The sequence below is a fragment of the Apis laboriosa genome, unplaced genomic scaffold (assembly GCF_014066325.1).
Source record: "Apis laboriosa isolate Shangri-la unplaced genomic scaffold, ASM1406632v1 scaffold26_cov146, whole genome shotgun sequence".
NCBI lineage: Eukaryota > Metazoa > Arthropoda > Insecta > Hymenoptera > Apidae > Apis > Apis laboriosa.
The window spans coordinates 4424283-4448335 of NW_025222592.1; the positions used below are offsets into that span (position 1 = coordinate 4424283).

A 24053-nucleotide genomic window follows, 5' to 3' on the forward strand; every position below is an offset into this window, starting at 1 on the left:
GGAACGAAAATTAGGGTAAAATTTCTACAAATACACATTTCAAAAATAGAAGCAATATTTATCTAAGATTTCTTTTTATTAAATCGAAATGAAACGATTCTTATCCCAGAAATCGCCGTAAGCCTCTTCGATATCGAGGCTTGGAAAGATAGGAGGAGGGGGATCTCTAGGACGAGATATATGTGTGCGCAATGCACTTAACTGTGTGTACATTCCATTACAGGACGGCGTGTACGTACGCTCCATATATCTGGAAGGAGCGGGCTGGGACAAGAGGGGTAGCGTCCTCATCGAGCCGGCTCCTATGCAACTTATTTGCAACATGCCGGTGATTCACTTCCGGCCCGCGGAACTCCTTAGAAAGAGAACCAGAGGTAAACGACGACAAAATATTGGGGATGGAACACAAACGATGTTTTCTTTTCGTTTCCTTTTTTTTCTTTCGCAGGACTCTACTCTTGTCCCTGTTACTATTATCCTCAGAGATGCGGGGATCAGGGACGACCTGCATTCGTTGTGGCGGTCGATTTGAATTCGGGTCCCGAAGGATCGGATTTCTGGATAAAAAGAGGCACCGCGTTGTTGTTGAGTCTTGCCACGTAGATTAATCGTTTACTGTTGGTAGTTTTTTTCTTTTTTTTTATTATTATTATTATTAATAATAATTAATCGATCAATTAATTAATTATATTAGAATTAAGTTAGAACTTTTGAGTTTAAGTTAGAATCGAAACCTCCCCTTATGGATTTTGATAATTTTGCAAATATTGTATTGAATATCAAAATCCATCGGAGTGTCACCATTTTTTTTTTTTTTCTTTTTTTCAAGTAGAATCTTAGAAAAGAAAAACTTTTGAACTGACATTGTCACTTCCCTTCCATTCTTCCTGATATATTCTCATTCTTATCTTGGTTAGTATATAGTATATAATAAAAGTCTGTTTCTATAAACAATAGAATATATATATATATACAATAATTGAAATAAAGAAAAATTTACACGCGAATTTGGAACTTTGATATCGTTGTGAACGAGGCAAGAAGGCAAGGAACGATTAACCAATTCGTTTTGAATTTCTCAAGATCGTTGGATGACGAGAATGTCATTATAGTCTCTTCCGCTCTGAGCATCATCGTCCCATAATGATCCCTAGAGTCGTTGACGTTTCTCAGAGCGTCCGAGATCGTTTTGTTCACGTGAGACGCGTATCGAATCCAATCGGGCGGCGGAATCGAGGCCGAATTCGCCGGCAATCGAACGTTAGACAACTCGTCTTCTGCCTTGAGCAGCACGCACATCGCATCTTCGCTGGACAACTGATCGTCGTTCGTCAAACCATCGACCAGATCCTTCACCGTGGAATTCAATTGCGCTTGAAAGCTGAGCCAATCGGCGGCCGTCTCGTTATTGTAAGTCTCCTCGATCAACGTTCTCAAACACGACAGCTGATCCTTGAGATCGGTGAAAGATCGATTGAACATCCTGTGAAGCTCGTCGAAACTGAACTCGTCGGACGAATTGGCGATGGTGAGGATATTCATCACGGTATCGTTGATCCCTTTCTTAAAATCGTCCCATTCCTCCCTCGAAGGAACGACGAGCGAATCGAAGTAATTATATTTGAAGTTTCGTCGTAGATTCAACGAGGATTCATCTCCTCCGCCAGTTTTCGTTCCCAACCACTCGTCTCTAATGCTCTCGATTTCGCTTCTCAGCCTAGCGAATTCGTCATTGACCGTGGCTCGAAACGTTGCCCAAGCGATCGGATCGATCTCCGTAGGTCTCTTGCTCAGAATACCCTCGATCATCCTGGTCACAGAATCGTTGATTCGGGCCCTGAACTCTGACCAATCGACAGTCAGATTGGACACGTTGTTACTCGTAATAATTGGTGCGGAGGCGGTTGAACGATAACGAACGTTTTCTCTCGTGTTGGACAACGTGGCGCGTTCCAGAGATGGCCTCGAGATGGCCTCCAAGTTGGAGAAACTTTTCGTAATCTCGTTTCTGTACGTGGCCCAAGCTGGATCGCCGGGGGGAGGCATCCCGTTCTTGATTTTATTCACGATCTCGTTCATCGTTTCGACGATATGATCTTTGTACGTCAACCAATCGGAGGACGCGTTCGATTCCTTCGGTTCAACGGATCTCTGGCTACCGATTTCGTCCCTGAAAGCAGAAAATCGGTACTTGTCGCCTCTTATATTGGTGATAGTGTTGTTCAAGGACGATATTATGTTGCTCTTGAAGTTCTTCCAATCGAAGATTGCCGGAATCGTGTCGTTCATTCTCGAACTATTCGAAACCTGTTCCTGCTCGTACCTCTTCTTCATCGCCAATTTGGGCGCAACATCTACTTTCATAGCCGCGATCTCATCCTTCAAATTGGCAAACTGATCGACCACGCTTCGTTTAAACGCCAACCACTTGGTCACCGCGGCTGGCCCTCCAGTCATCGTTCGCATAGACCGATTCAACGATCTCGTCACGTTACTTTTCAAACCGATCCAATATCGATACGCGTTCATTGCTCCAGTTTCGGAATCCGATCTTTCCTTGGGCGTTTCTTGGCCATCGTCCGGCGAATGCAATTCGGACAATTGGTTTCTAAGATCGGAAAACGTATCGCTCATGTAATTTTTAAACGCCGCCCAATCGGCGTCCAAACTCGTCCTGGAGTTGTTGATGTAAGCCACGATCTCTTCGATCGTGTTGTTAATATCGTTCCTCAAACCTGTCCAATCCAACGATCCTGCTTGCTCGGTTTCCTTCCACGGCTCGTAAGATGGCGCTGGTATATCCTCGCAAGAGATGACGGGATTCTCCGGACTGACCGCTCGCATCACTTCCGCCTGAATCTGTCCTATCTCATCCGAACAGTCGCAAATCAACCTCGCCAGCGACATCTTACGCAACTCGGTAAGCTGATCTAGAAAGAAAAAGAAGAAAATTCATCTGCCTGTCGTTCACGTATTCCATGTATCCATAGAGGAAATATCGACAGGGAAGGTTTGTTGGAAGATTAAAATTTAAAAAAAAAAAAGAAATCTTACCTTCGGTGAACGAATGAGGTTGTCCACCCAGCTCGTACCAAAACCTGTCCCCCCTCTGCAACCTGACGAACTGGTCGGCGATCAGACACATGAAAGTGGATCCAACGATGCTACCAGCGTTAGGCAACTCGGCCAGAGCCCCCGTGTACAGATCGATATCGTGAACGGACTCGTACAACGAGGAGATATCCTCGAGAGTTCGTGGATCTAGGTGGCCCTCCAAATCGGAGAAACTTTCCGCCCTTCCCAATCCGCAATACTCCCTCCACGCTGTGTAACCTGGAAGCCCGTGATCCCTTCCACGCTGTATATTCAACGAGACAAGATCCAGGCCGCATGGGACGGTCGTGTTCGCGACTGGGTCCTCGAACAGGTGATTGGTCAGCTGAGAGGTGACGTGAGCGGACGTCATCTGGATCACGTTTCTAGCCGCGGATGTGATGGAACTCTTCAACCCCCCCTCCGCGTACAGGCTGTAAGGGTTGAACAGCATTCGGCGCAACTCCACGTAGGAGGAAGTGGCCCCCCTCTCGTCGGTCATCCTCATCAACCCGGGCAACAAGGTGTGGGCGAATCTGAACGCGGCCGCAGCAAAACTGTTCGCTACACTCGGGTCGATGCTCGTGTCGTTCCTGTCCAATTTCCACCCCCTGTGACCAGACGTCAGGGGTCTTAGATCCCTCTTATCCGTCTCCCGATCGCCCAGAATTATTGGCACGAACTCTCGATACGTGATGTGTTGCAATTGGGCGCCGATCACGCGTCGCGACTCCTCGTAAAGCGTCTCGTCGTCCCACGAGGGGTTGATCCTCGCCAGTCGCTCGGCCACCCTGTTGTGCTGCCGCGCCCACAGCAGGTGCATCGTGGTCAAGTGGAGATTCTCGTTCGCCCTCGCGTCGCCTGCCGCGAAACAGTACCTCCCCCTACGTCTCTCGGCTTCACGGTTGCACCCGTCGTTGGGATCCGTGCTAGCTGGCAAGAGGGTTCGATTGTCGGGGGTCAGTTGCATCCTCAAACGGCCGCCCCTGAACTCACGCAGATTCTCGGCCGCGCTCTTGTCCGCCCCGTAAATCGCCGATCCGTCTATGAACGCAGATACCTGCAAAATGAAAAAAGAACGTCTTTCGTTTCTCTCTCTCTCTCTCTTTTTCGAAGGGGATAAAATTGAGTTTATCAATCTCTTTATCGTGTCCTTTATCGTTTCCATCGAGAATCGTTATTATTATCAGGGGTGGAGGAATAACGAACGCGTGATTATAACGGAACTCGTCGAATATAATGAGGTTAATTAACAGCGTTGTTAACGGCGCGAGCTTATTGTTCCGGGGGAAATTTTTCATCGATCTCGACTGCAATTTCGCGCGCCAAGAATTACGATTTTCAACTACGATTTACGAGTTAATATTATCGACGAATTTGAATTAATTGGGGAAACGAGGAGAATCGAAGACGATCGATCGAGTTTTGATTTGTTTCTACCTGGTTCAACTGTTGCCTGGGGCCGAGTTTGCACTGGGGTGCCGGGGCCGATCTGACGAAGTCCATGCAGCTTCTTCCCGCGACGTCGAACACGGGATCTCCGGAGGAGACTGGGACGGGGAAGCACTCGGGATGGGCGTTGGACGGTGGGCAGCACGGAATGGAGGTGCCGTTCAGACCTTGGCTGAGGGCAGTTGCCGTGATATCGTGGTCCAGAAATTGGCCGTAAACGGCCAGCATCACCGTGAAACTCGGGTTGCTGCTCGGCGAAGGTTTGTGCACTATCAGGCTGACCTCCCTCGCCGAGGGTAGATCGGCGCCTGAAGCCGCTTTGCGGGGCGAGTTGATGCCGTCCCCGTAATCAGGGGGCAGGTGTCTTATGAAGGGTGTCATCGCGACTCCCATCTGCATAGGCCTGTTGCAACTTCCGTCGAGGGTCCTGTATTTGGCGGTGGGTGGACAGTCGGGCGTAGCCAGTCGCTTGCACGCGCCTGAAACGAAGCGAGGCCCGCGTTTTAAACCAATCGTTTGTGAATTGGAGGAATTATTTTATTACCGAAAATTTTCCACCCTGCGTCGAAGAAGCTTCCAATGGCAGACGGCCCTCCCCGAGTTGCCCTCAAGTTTTCGATCTTCCTGGTCGCCGCAAGCTCGGCAACAGCGGCCAGGGCAAGCGTGCCGGCGTCGACGCACGTGCTGACCGCGTGACGATGCCTGATCTCAGGCGACGGTGAGGGCAAAGGTGACGTTGAAGCGTCCGTGAAGAGTCGCTCGCTGACCGCCTGGCGACCGGCTTTCAACCCCTCCCTCACCTCCTCCTTGGACAATCTCCCTGTCGCGGTTCCTCTCGACGTTTGATCAGGCAAGATGGAATTGGAAGGGACGGTGGAAGGGTTGTTGAACAACGTGTAAGAACCAGATCCAGGGGCGAAGCCTAGCTTCACTTTTTTCAAAGATCTGGTAAGATTCGCGTTCGAGTCGAATGAAACGGCCGTCAGATTCGATCCTACATCCATCATGTCGTGGCTCACGGAGTAGCTCACTGTCACTACGAGAGCCATGGTGAAGATCGCTCTGAAACAAGAGTATTCGTTTCGTGGTACGTAAAATTTTAGAAATTTTAATGCATTGGAAGAATCTCTGAAATTTATTAAAATATATATATATATATATATAAGTTATCCTTATTCGTTAAAAAAGTTTCTTTTAACGATCTAGGAACGAATTTCTGAAATTTCCAGAGAATTAATCTAAGAAGAAGCAATTAATTGATGTATCGTTGGAAGAAGTTGCTCGAGCGGTTGAACAACCATACTGTCATCGTACAATTATGCATGTAATCAAGGCCAACGTCACGTAACTCTAATCCTACGCGCAAATCTAAGACTGTTGTTTGCGCTTCGTAAACGCATTACACGCCATTTCATCCTGTAAATTTGATAAAGGGCCTTAATATCCGCCATATTGCGTGTCGAAGAAAAGGCGACGCCATTTTATCGTTATATCCGAGATCATTCTCGGGGAGGGGGGGGGGAGGAAGAAAATAACGGCATATATTGATATTTGCTTGCAAAATCGAATATTCTATCTAATCGATCTGGGGATATGATTCTCGTTTGATCTGTCGTGTGTATTCATATTGTTCGCACAGAGAAACCGCAACAGAGAAACCACGAGAGGTTTCGTCATTGCACGGTATCCCCTTTACACGTTAAAGTTTTCCAATCCTATGAAAAATGTGTTCTAAATGCGGACGATTAAATTTTCAATTAGAAATTAGAAATTAATTCAATTGAAAATTAGAATCTGTTGTGATTATTATAAAAGTTAGAAGATATTCAGAGTTGATATTTTTAAAAGTAAGATATTGTGCGATATTCTGTGATAGGATATTGATATAGAATCTTAATTTGTATTTATATAAATGATATTCGTTATCAATTCATTTCTTCTCAAACTCTTCTAGCTAAATCAATTCGATCGAATGCATCAAAATTGTGCATTCCATCATTATCTAAATTCTCCAACATTAAATCCGTTGTTATCAAATAAAATCATGAGGTAATATAATAATCCCATTTTGAAGTTTTAAGATAATCTAATACCTCTCGAGTAGAAGTATATTATACAATTATTATGCAATTTACTTTATAATTCATTTATTTTAAAGATTTTTATTTGAAAAATTCTATCTGTAATCTTAATTATTTAACAAATTCCATATTATTTTCCATCCTTATCGATCACTTGATTCGTACTTTTCTAAATTAATAACAAATATTATTATTTAATTTATTTCATTTCAATGCACGCTCTCGCGTACATACTTATCTTTAATTATTTACCCAATTTAGGGATCAATAAAGATTGTCTTCCATTATTAATCAAAAAATAAATCTACAACTATTTTAAAAAAACGCAATAGAATACGACTCACACCGCGATCGTGTACGCGATACATCGAATCCGCAACAGTTGTCTCCTCGTATGGGAATAAAACGGCAACGCATCTTGACCGTAGTAAACCCTGGTCGGATTATCGCCGGTCAACGAAGTCTTCTCCGAGGAAGGCATGTCTCTCCGTTTGCACGCGCACTCGTCGTCGAGACCACGACCACACTGAAACGATGGCGGCCGGTGGTTCGAGGTGAGCGATGATTTTACATAAGTATCCGCTTACGGTGGGGACACGATCATTTTTTTTTTTCTCTTCCTTCTCTTTATTTCCTTCTTTCTGTCGAGACACGGATGGAAATCGAAAGGAAACTTCGTTGCGGGGTGGAAAAATTGAATCGAAGAGTTGGATTACAGCGATTGTCACGATATCAAAATGGGAAAAAATTCTTTTTTGGTAATTTTTTTTAAATTCTTTTTGCTACGACGAAGAGTCTCGTGATGACGATGGTTAATTGAAGAAGCTTTTTTTGTGAGGTTTTCTTTTTTTTTTTTTTTTTTAAGGAGGTATAATTTAAAAAAATCTTGTTAAGATTTTTTAGAAAATCTGTTTCAGTGAAAAGAAATAATTAAATTAATTGGTTGGATTCTTTGATTCTTTGACCTGTTTATTTGATTGTGATTAATTATACGTGTATCTACGTTACATCACGTGCAACGCATATCTCTGGTAATTATATAAACGCGCTTAATTAAAGACGCAAATTCTTAACGCGGTCAAATATCGGATTGATGTTGTCCAGATGCATTTGTTGTATTTTAACACGTAGTGCATCGAACATTCATCGATAGAAAATAATATTTTATTATTGGTAATTATAATTGCAATATATTATACGTATATTATTTCTTTCAAAGAGAAAAAATATATACATTACACTTATACAAAGAAAGATAATTAAAAGATATTTAAAACAAAAAGAGATTCTCTTTGAAATATAAATAAAAATAAAAAGATTAAGGACAACTTATACTCATTTTACAAAATTCCAATCTTTACTTAAATTTTCTTTTTAATAATAAATAAGTACACAAAAACAACCAATCTCTCTCTCTATCCTCTTTCCAATTAAAAAAATAATCTTTCAAAATTGCCTCTGCAACAAACTCAACCCCCTAATCCCCTAATAAAAATTTTCCACAATTCGTTTCATTACAAAAACTTTCTAAAAACTTTTTCTCGTCCTAATAACTATAAATGAAATAATAATAAACGAACTCACATCAAAGTGGCGCAGATACAACATTGGAACTGTCTGATACGGGTCTTCCTGCTTCTCAGCAAACTCGCGAATTCCACGTAATCCGGCGAGTCCAGAGGCCTGGTCAGGAATGTCCTCTCGTTCACGCACCTGTTCGTGTACATGTCGCAAGCCTCGCCTGGCCAGCGAATGGAAAACGTGATTCGCCGACGATCAAAAGCTAACTGGACAACGGCCGAGGATCAGAGCCGGGTTTCGCAGCTCGACACCGCTCGAGTCGACTCGGCTTACCGCGGAGGAATTGGCGGAAGTTCCGGTGGTACCAATGGACGCTTGCCCTCCCGTTCCTGTCAGTGCGTCGCGAGCCACAGCTTCTCACTTTCCACCCTGCATTCATTCGTGAGAAAAATTGACATCAGACAATTTCCTCTTATTGGACAAATTAATTGAAAATTAGTTGAAAATTACGTTTTCCTTCCTTCCTTGGTGCGAAAGTGTATTTGAGAAAGTAGGTTTAATCTATTCCATTCGAATTTTTGATTTTTGTTCAGATCGTGTTCAAAGTCAATCGATCGATTGATCATTTCTTGATTCATTTTTCTATAAAATTTAATCATATTTCTAGTTCTTCTTATTTTCTGAATTTTATTGATATACAATATTGGTATATTTTAGAATCGAGTAATTTAAAATTGGATAAAATCGAGGATTGTGATTTTTTTTTTATTAATATATATTATCGAAAGTTTGAGAGATTCGATCTCGTAACAATGAGTTTTAAATCAAGATTTCGTTGAAGACGAAGATAGGATCGATACTTATTCTTACCCAAGAAAAAATGAAATATCGGTAAACACAGGCGAAACACGATACGAACGAAATTAATCCCGGCACGTGTTGAAACATCGTATAAATTTTCAAACACTTGGAACTTTCAAAATCAACCGTGATTAAAATTTTTTCAAATGTGTATAATATAATGAATATATCTATAACGATATTCTTGTAAATTGTAAAAAAAATATTGAAAAATCCCCTAAAAATTTCCACGAAATAAAAATCGTACAAATGATATTGAAAGTGCGGGAAGAGTTTCTGAATTCTTATTAAAGTAACAAGAACAAGTGCAACGATCGAAGAGAGGGGCAATTAATCCTCAGATCACCCTCAAATCGTCCTCACACTGTTCACGGTGAGTGAGGCAGATTTGAATACTTTGACGAGTCTCGCTTATTGTCCAAGATATCCAATAAATATAGCCTCCAGCGTGCGTGTGCATACTCGATCTACAAGTCGACTGGTTATATAAGAAGAATCGAGGATCGATGGCTAAGAATGAAACACGAGTCGCCTTATCGTGTTTTTATGAGTGGATCGAGGCCGAGAAACAAAGATCGATTTATGATGATCGAATACTTTTGTATTTTAAAATAAATTGATAAACCAGATGGCCACACTACGACGCACACACCTTATGATTCTTTTGGAAAAAAACATTAGAAGCTTTGAAAACTTTGTACATGTAAAAGGATTCTAAGAAAACTTGAAGATGAATCCTTCAATCTATAACAAGCTATATAAACAAAAAAGAACAGGAAATTAAAAGCTCACGCAAAGAGAATTAAAAAGCAACTCTGTCCATCATTTTCGATTTTTTCCATCGAAGATATTTTTCTTAAAAATCTACTATTCACGTTACACAACAAATATCGTATCACATTTATAAAAACTCGCAATTCACTCACATTTTCGCACTCAATTCTTTCTGCAGTCAACAATCATCGGACGAATCACCGGTTCGAAGTGTGCGACACTCGCACACTTGAACGGCAAAAATCGATTCGATAATCGGTGGAAGCCCTGATGACCACCCTCTGTCGTCGAATCGGCGATCAACGAGCTCCCTGTTGATTATCCACTCACTCTCTCTTTCTCTCTCTCTCTTTCTCTCTATCTATCTCTGCTTTCCCCACGTGTGGCTAGGCAGGTAGTAATTATGAAAGCCTGGTGAACCGGTGAATCGATCGTCGCGCATCCACCGCTAATTACAATCTTCGACGCGTCGTAAACGCGTGTAATTAACTCGATCGAATGCGAAAATTAACCGAGCGACGATAATCCGTATCGTTTCATCGTGTAGGGGCAACGAGGAATCGACTGGTATCAGCCAGAGGTCGACGGCTTAGCTTTCGTGTAGCGCCCCCTCCGCCCCCCTCCTTTTCTTTTATCCCATAATCCATGCGTAACGTAATGCGCGAGAAAAGGTTTCTTTCGACGTATTGGTTGGGCTTCGCGAAGAATTCGTGAGAGAATGAGCTTTGTCGGAAGTATATATAAGTGTTATTACGTAATTCGTTGTTCTTTATTCTTCAATTATTTAAAATTACCGCCCGATGATCGAATTATTATCTCTGTTTTACCAATGGGGATGGGATTGAGTTATTCGAATGATTTTTTTTAGATAATAATTTGTAAAAAGCATTGTAATCGATTGTGATATATATATGTGTGCGATTAAGAGCATTAAAATGGAGAATTCGTGAGAGAATGAGCTTTGTCGGAAGTATACGTGTTATTACGTAATTCGTCGTTCTTTTATTCTTCAATTATTTGAAATTACCGCCCGATGAATTATCATCTCTGTTTTACCAATGGGGATGGGATTGAGTTATTCGAATGATTTTTTTTAGATAATAATTTGTAAAAAGTATTGTAGTCGATTGTGATATATATATGTGTGCGTTTAAGAGCAATTAAAATGGAGAATTCGTGAGAGAATGAGCTTTGTCGGAAGTATACGTGTTATTACGTAATTCGTCGTTCTTTTATTCTTCAATTATTTGAAATTACCGCCCGATGAATTATCATCTCTGTTTTACCAATGGGGATGGGATTGAGTTATTCGAATGATTTTTTTTAGATAATAATTTGTAAAAAGTATTGTAGTCGATTGTGATATATATATGTGTGCGTTTAAGAGCAATTAAAATAGAGAAATTTTCGTGAAATGTAAGTGTTATGATAAAAATGTAGATGTTAGATGACGATGTTAAAACTATATTTATTTTAATTCTTTCCTCCAGATAATTGTAAAAGTGTAGTATAATTTTATAAAATTTGAAAGAAGGAAAGTACAATTTGAATGACAACATGATTAATGTTATTATATTGCTATATAAGTTATATAAATTGTTGTATAAGTATAATGGTCTGCGAATACTTTTTCAGATTATTGTGTATATTTAATTGAGATTTATGACACTTAAGAGACGTATTTCCTAACAGCATTGTGATTTTAATCGTAAAATTATACGTAGGATGTATCAAGTTTTGCCATATAACCACAGATGCGAAACGTAATTAGAAACTTGATCATCGAAACATCGACAATCTTTAAATATATAGGATAGGAACATTTTTAGAAACAAACGATATGAATCTAAGTTTTAATATCTCACGATTGATTCGAGAGTATAATAATAAATTCGTTGAAATATTATTTGGTCAATATTCGGTACAGCAAAAATTATATCTCTTCGAGGCGCGAAGCTCCAACCATTGTTCCTGGTTGGGCACGTACATTTCCGCCGGCATCCGTTCCAATCCAGGGGATTCTGGCGATCCACGCTCGTTTGTTCTTCTAGCTGAAACGTTAAACGAAGATATAAAATTAGATGCGAATTTACATTTCTATATTTTTGGATTTACACCAGTCACGATTCGTATCGTATGAAATTGTTTGTAACAATTCAATGGTTCGATTCTTATTTCAATAAAAAAGATAAAGACGAATTTATATTTTTGCACATTTCGATTTTCATGACCGATGACTCATCTTTTTAATAAATATAAAATATGAAAGTATTTATAGAATTCTCTCTCAATCTAGTTTTCGAAATGAAATAATACCAAATACTAAGACTAAAGTAGTCCATGTTCCTTTTTTTATTTTTTTTTTATAATAGATCTTTTTTACGTAATTTTTTGTTGTCACGAACTTTCAAAATTTGATTCATAATTTAAATTTGTGCATCGAAGAATATCAAATCCAAAATGTAAAGTCTAAATTAAGGATAGATTTGTGGAGAATCAAATTTCTATGAACGGATATTTTTCCTGTTGTATTTTTATACCGTTTAAATTTTAAACGCGCATAAATCTAAAATAAAAGATCCGCAACAAAACCAATCGTAATTTTAATTTTGCATCCATTCTTACCAAGTCGTTTGCGCATGGAGATAGCCTCGCCAGGATGTCGAAGAAGCAATCGTCCAACCCCCTCGCATCTTCGCAACACTTCGTTCTTTAAAAGATGATCCCGTACGTTCTGAGAAATTATCGGACAATTGGTCACCCATTTCGACACGTAAGCGAAGTCCGTGAGCAATTGCAACGCGCCATATTCGCTAGAAAATATTCCTTCGATCGTAGAAAACACTGATCTATTTTATTTCATCCCGTTTCATCGACATATAAAGAGACAAGCCAGAGTTTCTTTTTTTTATTTTCTTTTTTTTTTTTTTTTACCTAAATTTAATTCGATGCAGATATATGTAATCCAACCAAGCTTCGCACATAATTTTCAGGATCATGTTCGACGTATCGGGATCCTCGATAACTTCCAATACAGGGAGCAATACTTTCTCTACGGAGAATCGAGAGCCTCTTAGAGAATCAAGAGCGAAAGGGTGAAAGGGATTTTCTTACCGAAGTAAGGCTGCACGTAGAGGCTAGCCGCCACCGGGGCTACGTCGCCACCTTTCCTCCAATAACTCGACCTTGGAAAGCACATATGCAAATTTGCCAGGCTGACCACGCGGCAAATCTTCGCCAGAATATCCGTACACTTGGTGGAACATTTCTTGGTGGAAAGTTATACATGGAGCAAATAAGAATCCTCTCTTTACTTTACTTCTTTCTTTTTTTTTTTTTTTTTTTTTTTCCAAACAAACAAAATCTACATACCTGGAGTAGATCTATATTCACGTTCACCTCGGATACAATTTTTGCCCTCATTTTTGCGCAAACGTATACCTGGACGCTCACAGAATCTGTCGATAATGCATTGATATGATCGGCAAGCTGAAATTAACAAATTTTAATTTTTAAATCGTTCAAGTACAGAGGAAAAGAATATAACTCACGATATCCACCTTTAAGTAAGAAAGTTCCTCGAGGCAATTAATTATGTCGCCCTTCACCAAAAGGAAGAACACGTCCAGTTCCCACGTATGCGCTATGATTTTCGCCTCTTGCACTATCCACAGCCTCGCTGTGTGCACCGAATGATCTAACCGATGGAGGACGACGATCTGTTCCGACAATGGCAACTCCATCAATGGGGCACCTATCACCCATTCGCCGCCTGCCTCGCACTCGTTGCTCAACCTGACCAGCAATTGGAACAATTCCCCGAACATTTGGCCCGTGTCAGATCCCTGAAGAAATGTGAAACGAAATCGTGTCGAGATGAATGATTAAAATTAATTAGAACGAGAAAAGATGGCTCACGTCCGTGGAGGAAGCTTTCGATTGGCACTTGAAAGCCGAGGTGTATGCCAGTCTAAATAATTGATCCCATTCGATGATTGTGGCATGGCAACGAAGAGCATCGCAGAGGTTTTGCAATGCTGGCCTCACCGTTTCTGGCACTGCTCATAGAAATATTACAATTTAATTTAACAAATTGTTTAAATTCCGATTCGACTTTGTTATATGTTCGTTTCTACACCGTGATTTTTCTGGATGAATTGACTGAGCCAGTCCTTCAATTGCTGTGCTCCGTGACTGTGACGAGTCGCGAGGGCCTCCGGAGACCACCAGAGGACCACGTGATCCAGAATGCTCGACAAAGCACCCCACGCGACCTCTTGGTAGTAATTCTTCACCTTCTTTATCGCGCTACTTCTCAGCCTCGTCTCACCTTTCACGATGATATCGTGATCACGGGCATATTTCATTTTATTACATTTCAATTGCGTCGGATTACAAATACAGTTAAGGTTAAGGTTTTGGTTTACTTGATGTGCTACGTACCATTGATAGTTTTCAGGGCATCTGTGCCCAACAATCTAGGCGAAATTTCTTGCACAACGTTCAACAGCTTAAGAACGTACTTGTTTTGAGTGTTGACCAACGTCTGAATACTTTCGATATTCGACACTTCTGGTTCCGTCTTCGACGAAGAACTCTCGATCGGTGGCGTCAAATGTCTCGTGAGAGCTCTGCAAATCAAATTTTTCATTTTTCAAAATATACCAACAACCGAAAGAGACGATTATTTCACACGTGAAGAATGTTTAATGCTGGTTAACCAACCGATAAATTTCAATACTCGAATTATCCGAAACATCAGCATCACCAGAAATTGTTGAAGAAGGATCGGTCTTCTCCTGAGGCTCGTAATTTGTTAAAAGGCAGTCGATGAGTTCGTGGCAGGATTCCTCGGCTCTGTTTTTGGCCAATATCTGAAAAAGACGAAGTTGTGAAAATGTTATCAAAATTAAAAAAATAATTCTTTTTTATATGAAATATTGTAAATATGTAGGCTATATTATATAGATTATATACAGAGAAAATTATTTATTAATTATCGTTTAGAGTGAAATCAATGTTTAAAGTTTCAATGTTATTTTTTTTAAATATACAATAGAGCAAAATTTTAAACTAATATTAAGATAATTTTAAACTATAATATGATATTCAGATTTTTAATGGTGTTTAATTAAAATTTAAATAATTAAGATATATATTAATTATATATTTTGGTATTTAAATTCGAAATTTTTTAGAAAATGAAATTTCAGAGAAATGAATGATGATGTAATACTCTACTTTGTTTTTTTTTTTTTTGCCATTTCTTTGAAATTTAAATTGAATAATTTGAATTTGATTTTAATTTAATCCTCATGCATAAAAAAAAACATTTAATTATTTTTATTTTATTTTTATTCGAACTTTTTTATACCATCTTCTTATTATTCATGCCAAAAAAATCGCAATCATATTCATTCAAAATATTTGAGACGCTGAATTGCTGTACGCATATTCGCTGTACGCAGAAAAAGATATCGAAATTTTAATGTGTAAAACAGAATAAAAAAAAAATAAATTTTTACCTGCAATATTCGTGTAACAGATATCTTCTTCATCGGTTCTAACATGTAAGGACAATCGTTACAGAACACATTCGTAGAAACATCAGAGACGTCGATATCCATATCCAGCATATCATTATAAATGTTCACCAATCTGGAATCAAACCTGTTTCATTAATCGAAAATTAAAAAGTTGCAAGACTTTCACCTGAAAATTATCCTAAGTAGCTCGTCGCTCTTGCAATCGACGATTTCGTTAATCAAGTTGCGAGTAAATCTCGCGAGGACGTTCAATTTTCGTTTCAACATCATCAAAAAATGTCTCATCTTGTAATTATAAATTGGATGTGCACTGAGATTCATCGTACTGATCGATTTATATTCTTCTTTCATCTCTTCTAAATCGTTTGCGATTCCATTGTATACCTGCACTTAAAATACGATTCAAAATGTTTATTCAAGAAAAAAACATTTATATTCATTCGTGAAACTTTTCAGATTTAAAAAAACAATTTTTTAACAAACTTTAATTTCATGAATATTTCACTAGTTTTTATAAAATTTATTCTATATCCAAAAATTTTGATATCGATAAACAATGGAAGTTTTCTCAAATGCAAAACGAAAATATAAAATATGAAATTTCAATTTTAAAATATTGAAAAAGAAATAGCTAATTCCTAATTGAATTTGAACAGCATGAAAATTTTCCTCTTTATCGATATCAAACAGAATATTGCAAAGATATTATGGATTAATTTTAATAAAAAATTAAATTAAATGCACAAATTGATCATGAAAAAGAAAACTTTCACACCTTTGAATCATATGTCTGAGCGTCTGCAATGTCTCGAATAATTAACGCTATATTTTCCACAAAATTGTCCATTCTTTTTATGAGCATCGATGAGTCTGTCAACCATTTCTCAAGAACATCACTCGGAAGTGGCAACCATTTGCCGATATTTATTCTATAATTAATATCCATATGGCTAAAGAACTTCAAAATAATCAAAAATTTATACCAATTTTTATTTTTCTTTCAAATCAATTGTATAGAAAATTGTGTCATTATTATCATTTGTGATTTCGAGATTTATATCATTTCTAAATGCCATAATTACAGATTGAACACCTGTCAAATTTGAAAGAAGATATACTTTATTATGCTATAGCAACAAACATCTTTGTCATCTTTACATTATTCTATTATTAATTTATTAAATACTTGTGATATTTGTTCGATTTTATTGAATCACCAAATTATGTAATGAGCGATGAGATTCTTCGAAAATGTTTCTGATAGAAAATCGATTAAGAATACACGGTTGAATAATATTGAGATGTTAAAAGACTAAAGTGAAACTAAGCAATTTTACTTTATACTAAAGCAAAAGTCGCGTATAACTCGAGTAGAGTTGCCAGGGGAACGCCTAACGAATTGCAATTATTCATGCAGTCAAAGAAACATAAAAATCAGTGTGTTATTTTGTCTTAAGTCATTCTTTTGACGATAATGATTTCAAATATTCATATCAAATATCAATACTGTTTGTAAGAACAAAGAAGAGAAAAAAATTTTTTTTATATTTAATATCTTATCTTCATTTTATTATTTTATTATAACGTAATTGTGTTGGTCAAATTGTTTCTTCGGTGAAATATGTACTTATACAGAATAATCAATTGTTCAAGATAATTTATCTTTAGTAATAGATTACTTTTAATTTCTCTTATTTTCTTAAACTGTACGTATTATTGTGCATTATTATAACCTATTTTGTGTGATATTTGAATATTAGATTTCAAATTTATATATATATATATATATATATATATATATATAATTTTAAAACATGAGTTGTATTAGAAATTTAATTCATATGTGTACCAAATTACGTATAAAAAATCAATGTAAACATAAGGATAATAGTAAGTATACGCAAGAATTAAAAGTTAATTTAAAAAATTATATAAATATATAAGTGTATGTTACAAAAAGAAATGAGGATTGGTTACTTCTGATAGATCGGATATAAAAGTAAAAAAGAAAAAGTCGTAAGTCTTACAATCGCAAAGTCACAGATTATATAGTAAATTATACATAATAAAATCGTTGACTTTTGTGAGATAAGCATTGAAATATATAATGGGTAAATATATTTTCAATATTCTTTTATATATTTATCCTTATGCACATTCTATATTATTTCAGGTAACTCACAAAATAAAAATGTTCCAAAACAAAAGAATTCAGATATGTTTCATGCATATAATCTAAATCGAACTACATTTCCTAATGTTATACCACCTTCATCGTTTATAACGGAAGACGAATTTTTCAAAACATGGTGCTCTTGGAAAAATGAATTTTTAACATTCAAAAAAATTTTAAATAAAGAGAATTTTAATAAGGAAAAATGGGGAAATCTGTTATTAAATTTAATGGGTCCAATTGGACAAAATATTCATAGCACATTTCAATTTAATTCTCTGAATGATAAAGAAAATGTAGATATATTACTTGAAAAATTTGATGAATATTACATATTTTCAGGAAGAAAAAAATTACCTTTAGAAAATATATATGAATACATAAAGGACTTACAAGTAAAAAAATTTAAAAATTTATAACAAAAATTTTAATAAAAAATATATAACAGTTTATGTTAAATATATATAATATATATATATATATAACAACAATTTTACTTATTATATAATTTTTTTTTTTTAGTTTATTATCAAAGAAAAAAACATTGACAATGAACAAGAATTAATAAGGAAGAAAATTTTAGCAGAAATCAATGAATATCAATTTAATAATGCTGCGAAACGTGTAATTCCAACATTTACATTTTCTTCTGATTTCAATAAATTAACAATAAAGGAAATTGCATTTATTTGGAAATTATATATTGATAGTAATAGTTTAAAAAGCTGTACACGTTGTGGATCTAATCATGTTTCTAATAAATGCCCATCATTGGGAAAACAATGTATAAAATGTAATGAATGGAATCATTTTCCAAAAAGATGTCCAAAAAATTTTATTACTAACTGTCATTATTGTGGAAGTGATCATAGACATAAAAATTGTCCAGCTTATAATGAAATTTGTACTAAATGTCAGAAATTACATCATTTTAGCTGGAAATGTAAAGCTAAAAAAATTCTGCAATGCAATTATTGTGGTTTAACCCATATTGCATCTAGATCGCATTGCATAGCAAAAAATATTATTTGCAATAATTGTAAAACAATGGGTCATATTTCTTCAAAATGTAATAAAAAATCAAATAAATATAACAACTAAAAATAATTTTAATTTAAATTTTAATATAATAAGTGAAATTTTTTTGTGTTAGATGATATAATCAATATTTGTTTATTTCTTTTGTGTATTTTTGTTAGAGATATTAGAAATATATATTTTATATCATTACATATTATATTTTACATATTACACAATATATTACATATTAATGATTTATAATATGATATATATTTTAATTTAACATGTAAGAAAATATATATATTTTTATATGCAAATATATTTGTATGTATCTCTAAATAACTTTGTAATATTTTTCATAAAATAAATTTTTTATTGTTAATTTTTGATTCTCCTTTTCTATTTTAAACTATTATTATTTTTACTTCTTAATATGATAATATCAAAAGAATAAATAAAAATTAGTATCTAAAATTAAATATTAGTTATCTTTTTTTCAATAATTTCCAAAAATTTTGCTTAGTAATATTCTCTAATACCACTATATGCAATTATTAATAATAATTAATAATAAAATTATATTTCATATATCTATAATATGATATACTTGATTAATTGGAGGAAACTTTTTTAATATATTTTTCCTTCTTTAAAGTTTCATATACATTAAAAATATATTTAGAAAAATTTTTTTCTATAATTATATTATAGAATATATTATATAATATATATATATATATATATATATATATTATATAAATTATATATATATATAATATATATTATATAAATTATGAAATATAATAATATTTTATTATATTATACAAATAAATAAAAATCAAATAATTTTACATCAATCTTAAATCAAAATCATATATTTATATTATATAATATATATTATTCAAATTTATATATATATATTATGTGTATTATTAATATTTAAATTTTTAAAACTAATTCTCAAAACTAATAAACAAAAAATTAATTTATTTTCAGATGTTAAAAACAAAAGAATAGAATTCTTTCAATTGTTCTTCAAAGTTTATGAAGTTTTAAAATATGTTTTGTTCCATGTCTAACTAAATATGTTGTTGTAATCTTTGTAATCTTCCTAAAGAAAATATTTAAAAATATTCTCCACTAATATAAAAATATCATTATAAAATAAATTGTTTTGTTTTTGGCTAAAGAAATTTTCTAATTTTTAAATTGATATATTTTACTTATCTTGAATTATATATTTATATTTAAAATTGAAAAATATTAATTTTTATATTTGTAAAGTTTAAAAATTTCATTAGAAAATTTGAAACTTTGAAATTTTTTGCATTCAAATATTGTTAGGAAACCAAGAAATTTTCGTAATTATTGATATTCTAAAATAAAATTTGAACATTGTATAATTTTATAATTGATATATTTCGCTTGAACAAGTACGGAACAAGAAGGATAAATAGTAAAAGAAGAAAAAAAAAAAAAAACTAAAAAATATAAAATCGTTTCTAGAACATCAAGAATGAAAAAAAATAGATGAAGAAAAAAAATAGATGAAAAAAAAAAATAGCAGAAAAAGATAAAAATAATCTTATCTCTAATAAATAATATATAAAATAAGATAAAAAATATTATTTTTTCGAGATTAATTCGATATTAATTTGATAATTAATAAATATAATGTTATATATGTTTATTTTATATTGTTTGTAATTTCATATTTTTATTAATTATTAAATATAAATCATAAATCGTAAATTTTTGTTTAGTATTTATTTAGTAGCACTATTCGTTTTAAAAGTATTCAAAATGAACACTTAATATAAAAAATGTTAGTTATTAAGTTATTATAATTTAAATTTTCATTACATTGCAGAAATACTAACTGATATCTAGTAGAATTTTCTAAACTTAAAACTAACAAAATCTATAAAGTTAAGTCTTCGAAAATAAATAAATCATGAATAAACGTAAATCACAAATTACTAAATAATTAACTAGATAAACTAGATAAAATAATAAATTAGATAACATAATACCAAAATTATTTATATTATTATATAAAATTAACTTCTACTATTGATTTCCTATTTTCAAAACAATGAGCTATTTAATTCTTTTAATATTTAAATATATATGTATATAATTATGTTTGTTATTATATTTTTTGTTTTTATTCATTTTAACAACGAATAATTTTATGAATTAATATGAAAAAAGAAAAGACATTTTTTATTTCATATTTCAAGATCATAAATTAAATTTCTTTTTTCATTTTTTGATCATGTATTTTTATTTATACGGTACAGAATATAAATATAAAACATAATTAAATACTATAAAATATAAAATAATTAAATTTTAATTTGTTACCAACATTAAAGTCGATAATTCTATTTATAATTTTGATTCATCTGATCATGATTCATCTTTTAAATTATTAACTAGGGAAATACCCGTTGTAAAAAGTACTGTAGTATATAAGTATATAAGAACAAATCATTTCTGACATTAATTTGTAAAACATAAATCATTTTTACTAATTTTTTTTATTTTTAATAAGAATTTATTTTTAATTTCTTCAGGTACGTAATAATCATAAAATATATAATCTATTTAGAAGAAATTAGTTTTTATTAAGTAAATAAAATTAAAATATATGTATACATATATAAATTTTATGTTAAAAAATATATCGATGAAATAATTAATTAATATTATTTAATTTTAAATATATATATATATATATATATATTTTAAAAGATATATATTTCTTTTTGTAATAATTGTAATAATAATTATTACAATAATTATTATTAATTATTATAATATTTATTTAATGATTAAGTTTTTTATATTTTTATATATTAATAAAATATTTTTATTTTGTTAATTATATATTTATATATTATTATATTAACATAATTATATATTATATTTTATTATATTATAGTTATATTATTTATTATATATTATAGTTTATAAAATTATATTTAATATTATAATATTTATATAATAATATTAATATATTATAAAATTAATATTTAATATTATAATATTATATATTATAGTTTATAAAACTAAAAAATTCAATTTTTTTTAATTTATAGATATACATTGTTTATTGTTACATTATTATATGTTAATTTTTAGATATACATTGTTAGAATATAAATCTGATGACAAAATGAATATATATGTAAGACCTCCTGATCCTTTATCTGATAATGGAGATATTGCTCAAAATTGGAAGCAGTGGAAAAAAGATTTTATGATATTTATGAATGTAACTAATTCAATGGATAAACCAAAAGAACAACAAGCTTATCTTTTAAGAAGTTATATAGGAAAAATTGGTCAAAATGCTATAGAAAAAATTATTTCAACCAATTTGAAAGAAAGAGATGATATGAATGTATTATTAGCAAAACTTGATAAATATTTTTGTCCTTCTAAAAATGAAGTTATTGAAAGATATAATTTCTTTAATTCAAGAAAAAAAAAAGATGAATCTATTGAAACTTATATCACTCAGTTGAAGGTAAATATTAAAATAATTTCTATACTTTTTAATATATATTTTTTAAATACATATTTGTTTTTAGAGTAAAGCAAAAACTTGTAACTTTGGAAAAATAACAGAGAGTTTAATTAGAGATAAAATAATTATGGAAATCAATGATAAAAATTTAAAAACAAAAATTTTTAATACAGAAAATCTCAATTTATTAACATTAATAAAAATTTTTAATGAGCATCAAAATTTGCAAAAAAAAAAAGAAGAAAACAAAATAAAAAATGATACAAGAAGTGATAATGCATCTTTTAGAAATACACCTAAGATTGTTAAAAATTTTGATGAAAAAACTAATAAGTCAAATAATAATGAAAAATCAATAAACATGCAAAATAAAAGGAATTGTAAAAAATGTAACCAAAGACATCCTATAAAAGCTTGTCCTGCTTGGGGTTTGAAATGTGAAAAATGTGGCATGTACAATCATTATACTAATTGTTGTCCAACTCAATTTAATGAAAAAAAAGAAGTAAATATATTTTATTTATTTTTTTTTATTTATTACATATATCAATTATTTTTTTTTTATTTATTACATATATCAATTTTTTTTCTTTTATTAATATAATTGTATTTTTGTTATAATAAATTTTAGCAAAAATCAAATATTGCTGATAATATGAATTTACAAAAAGAAAATTTACAGGTAAAATATTGAAAAATGATATTATATTTTAAACCATTTATATTTAAATAAAAAAATAATAAAAAATTTTCTTGTAGATTCCTAGTGCTCCACCATTTTTGGATATTGATCCTAGATTATACCCAAATTTAGATCATGTAAAAATATCTCAAGAAAGAATGGTATAATTAAAAAAAGGAAAAAATAAAATATATATAATAATAACAATTTTTTAATTTTTTTCTTTCCTTTTTTTTTTTTTTTTAAGATGTGTAGTCAACATATAATTTCATCGACACATCCAAATTCATGGTCATGGATAGAGAATAAAAATAAAATCATTAATGAAAATTTACAAAATAATAATAATTCATTGGTAAGTGTTTTTTAAATTTTTGTATATATAATTTATTAAATTATTAAAGTATTTTATTTTTACATAAGCCTTCAGTATCAAATATGAATATCGGATATGAATATAATATGGAAGTTTCTGAAGTAAAAAAAGAAAGTACTAGTGACATTGATCAAAATAAAAATATTTCTAAAAATAAATGTCGAATATCATAGAAAAACGTGTAAGATATTTTAATTATATTATTGTATAACTTAATATTTTTTATAATATGATACCTTTGATCATTTATTTTAAAAATAATTTAAAAAATTGTGATATTAAATAAAAGAATATATTATATGTAACAATAAATAAATTTTAATTTATTACATTGGTCCCTAATTAAAAATTAAATTATTTCTATGAATATTAATTAAAAAAAAATGGCACATTAAATATGAATTATAATAGATTAATTTTTTAATTACCAGTATTTAAATATCAAAAAATCAATTACAATAAATATGTATAATTTGTTATTTGTCTTCAATTTAAAAAATATCATATTTATTTGATTTCCGAATAATATGAAATATAACATTAAATGATACAACTTATTAACAAAAATAAATAAAGCACAAATCTCTTTGGTATGAGACTTACATAATAATTGTAATTAAAAATCTTGTATAATATTTTATAATTAAAAAATAAGCATTCTTGTTATATGTTTACATTTTGAAAAATACAGCAATTCTGTCAAATGATATAGTGTTTTATAAATTTATATAATTGTGTGAAAAAATATAAAAATTTGTTATATTATAAATTAATATTATATTATGTCATGAAAACTAATAAATAAATATGCGATAAATTCTATATGTACTGATTATATACTGCATGATATAAACTGACGTTTTTTTCTATTTCATGTCTCTCATTATCTTAAATAATTTAACATTTTACAAGATCTTGTCAACTTGATAAACAAATTAT

The 24053-nt window shown here is 32.3% G+C and overlaps 5 protein-coding genes across 13 annotated transcripts in view; 3 read left to right on the forward strand and 2 right to left on the reverse strand.

Moving 5' to 3' along the window:
- Positions 1–612, forward strand: part of LOC122713934 (dynein axonemal heavy chain 2) — a 34718-nt gene extending 34106 nt beyond the window's left edge. Inside the window, exons 62-63 of the mRNA XM_043934774.1 lie at positions 123–374; positions 449–612. Coding sequence (XP_043790709.1) covers positions 123–374; positions 449–603 — 407 coding nt within the window. The 3' untranslated portion in view covers positions 604–612. The remainder of the gene's footprint in view (positions 1–122; positions 375–448) is intronic.
- Positions 613–719: 107 nt separating this feature from the next.
- On the reverse strand, positions 720–10673 carry LOC122713970. Of its 8 annotated transcripts, XM_043934866.1 has the most exons (8): positions 9935–10673; positions 8658–8789; positions 8211–8576; positions 5090–5607; positions 4534–5024; positions 3055–4153; positions 2324–2930; positions 720–2170 (listed from the first exon to the last, which is right to left on the reverse strand). In XM_043934866.1, the coding sequence occupies exons 3-8, from the start codon at positions 8351–8353 to the stop codon at positions 997–999; spliced, it is 4032 nt and encodes a 1343-aa protein (XP_043790801.1). In that variant the 5' UTR covers positions 8354–8576; positions 8658–8789; positions 9935–10673; the 3' UTR covers positions 720–996. The 8 variants fall into 8 exon arrangements, with proteins under 8 accessions (XP_043790801.1, XP_043790794.1, XP_043790797.1 ...); XM_043934859.1 differs by having other exon boundaries at positions 720–2930; positions 9935–10672; XM_043934862.1 differs by lacking the exon at positions 9935–10673 and adding an exon at positions 9018–9034 and having other exon boundaries at positions 720–2930.
- A 525-nt stretch (positions 10674–11198) lies between these two features.
- On the reverse strand, positions 11199–16337 carry LOC122713972 (coiled-coil domain-containing protein 142). Its single transcript, XM_043934867.1, has 13 exons — positions 16104–16337; positions 15495–15712; positions 15308–15440; positions 14508–14656; positions 14226–14413; positions 13921–14112; positions 13701–13840; positions 13343–13627; positions 13155–13271; positions 12897–13050; positions 12717–12834; positions 12408–12595; positions 11199–11833 (listed from the first exon to the last, which is right to left on the reverse strand). The coding sequence occupies exons 1-13, from the start codon at positions 16272–16274 to the stop codon at positions 11694–11696; spliced, it is 2193 nt and encodes a 730-aa protein (XP_043790802.1). The 5' UTR covers positions 16275–16337; the 3' UTR covers positions 11199–11693.
- A 656-nt stretch (positions 16338–16993) lies between these two features.
- LOC122713973 lies at positions 16994–18639 on the forward strand. Of its 2 annotated transcripts, XM_043934870.1 has the most exons (4): positions 17197–17218; positions 17315–17439; positions 17502–17896; positions 18024–18639. In XM_043934870.1, the coding sequence occupies exons 2-4, from the start codon at positions 17436–17438 to the stop codon at positions 18600–18602; spliced, it is 978 nt and encodes a 325-aa protein (XP_043790805.1). In that variant the 5' UTR covers positions 17197–17218; positions 17315–17435; the 3' UTR covers positions 18603–18639. The 2 variants fall into 2 exon arrangements, with proteins under 2 accessions (XP_043790803.1, XP_043790805.1); XM_043934868.1 differs by lacking the exon at positions 17315–17439 and having other exon boundaries at positions 16994–17218.
- A 2386-nt stretch (positions 18640–21025) lies between these two features.
- Positions 21026–23306, forward strand: LOC122713737 (myb-like protein F). Its single transcript, XM_043934465.1, has 7 exons — positions 21026–21100; positions 21669–22056; positions 22121–22561; positions 22688–22738; positions 22816–22899; positions 22986–23093; positions 23162–23306. The coding sequence occupies exons 2-7, from the start codon at positions 21703–21705 to the stop codon at positions 23285–23287; spliced, it is 1164 nt and encodes a 387-aa protein (XP_043790400.1). The 5' UTR covers positions 21026–21100; positions 21669–21702; the 3' UTR covers positions 23288–23306.
- The last annotated feature ends 747 nt before the right edge of the window (positions 23307–24053 follow it).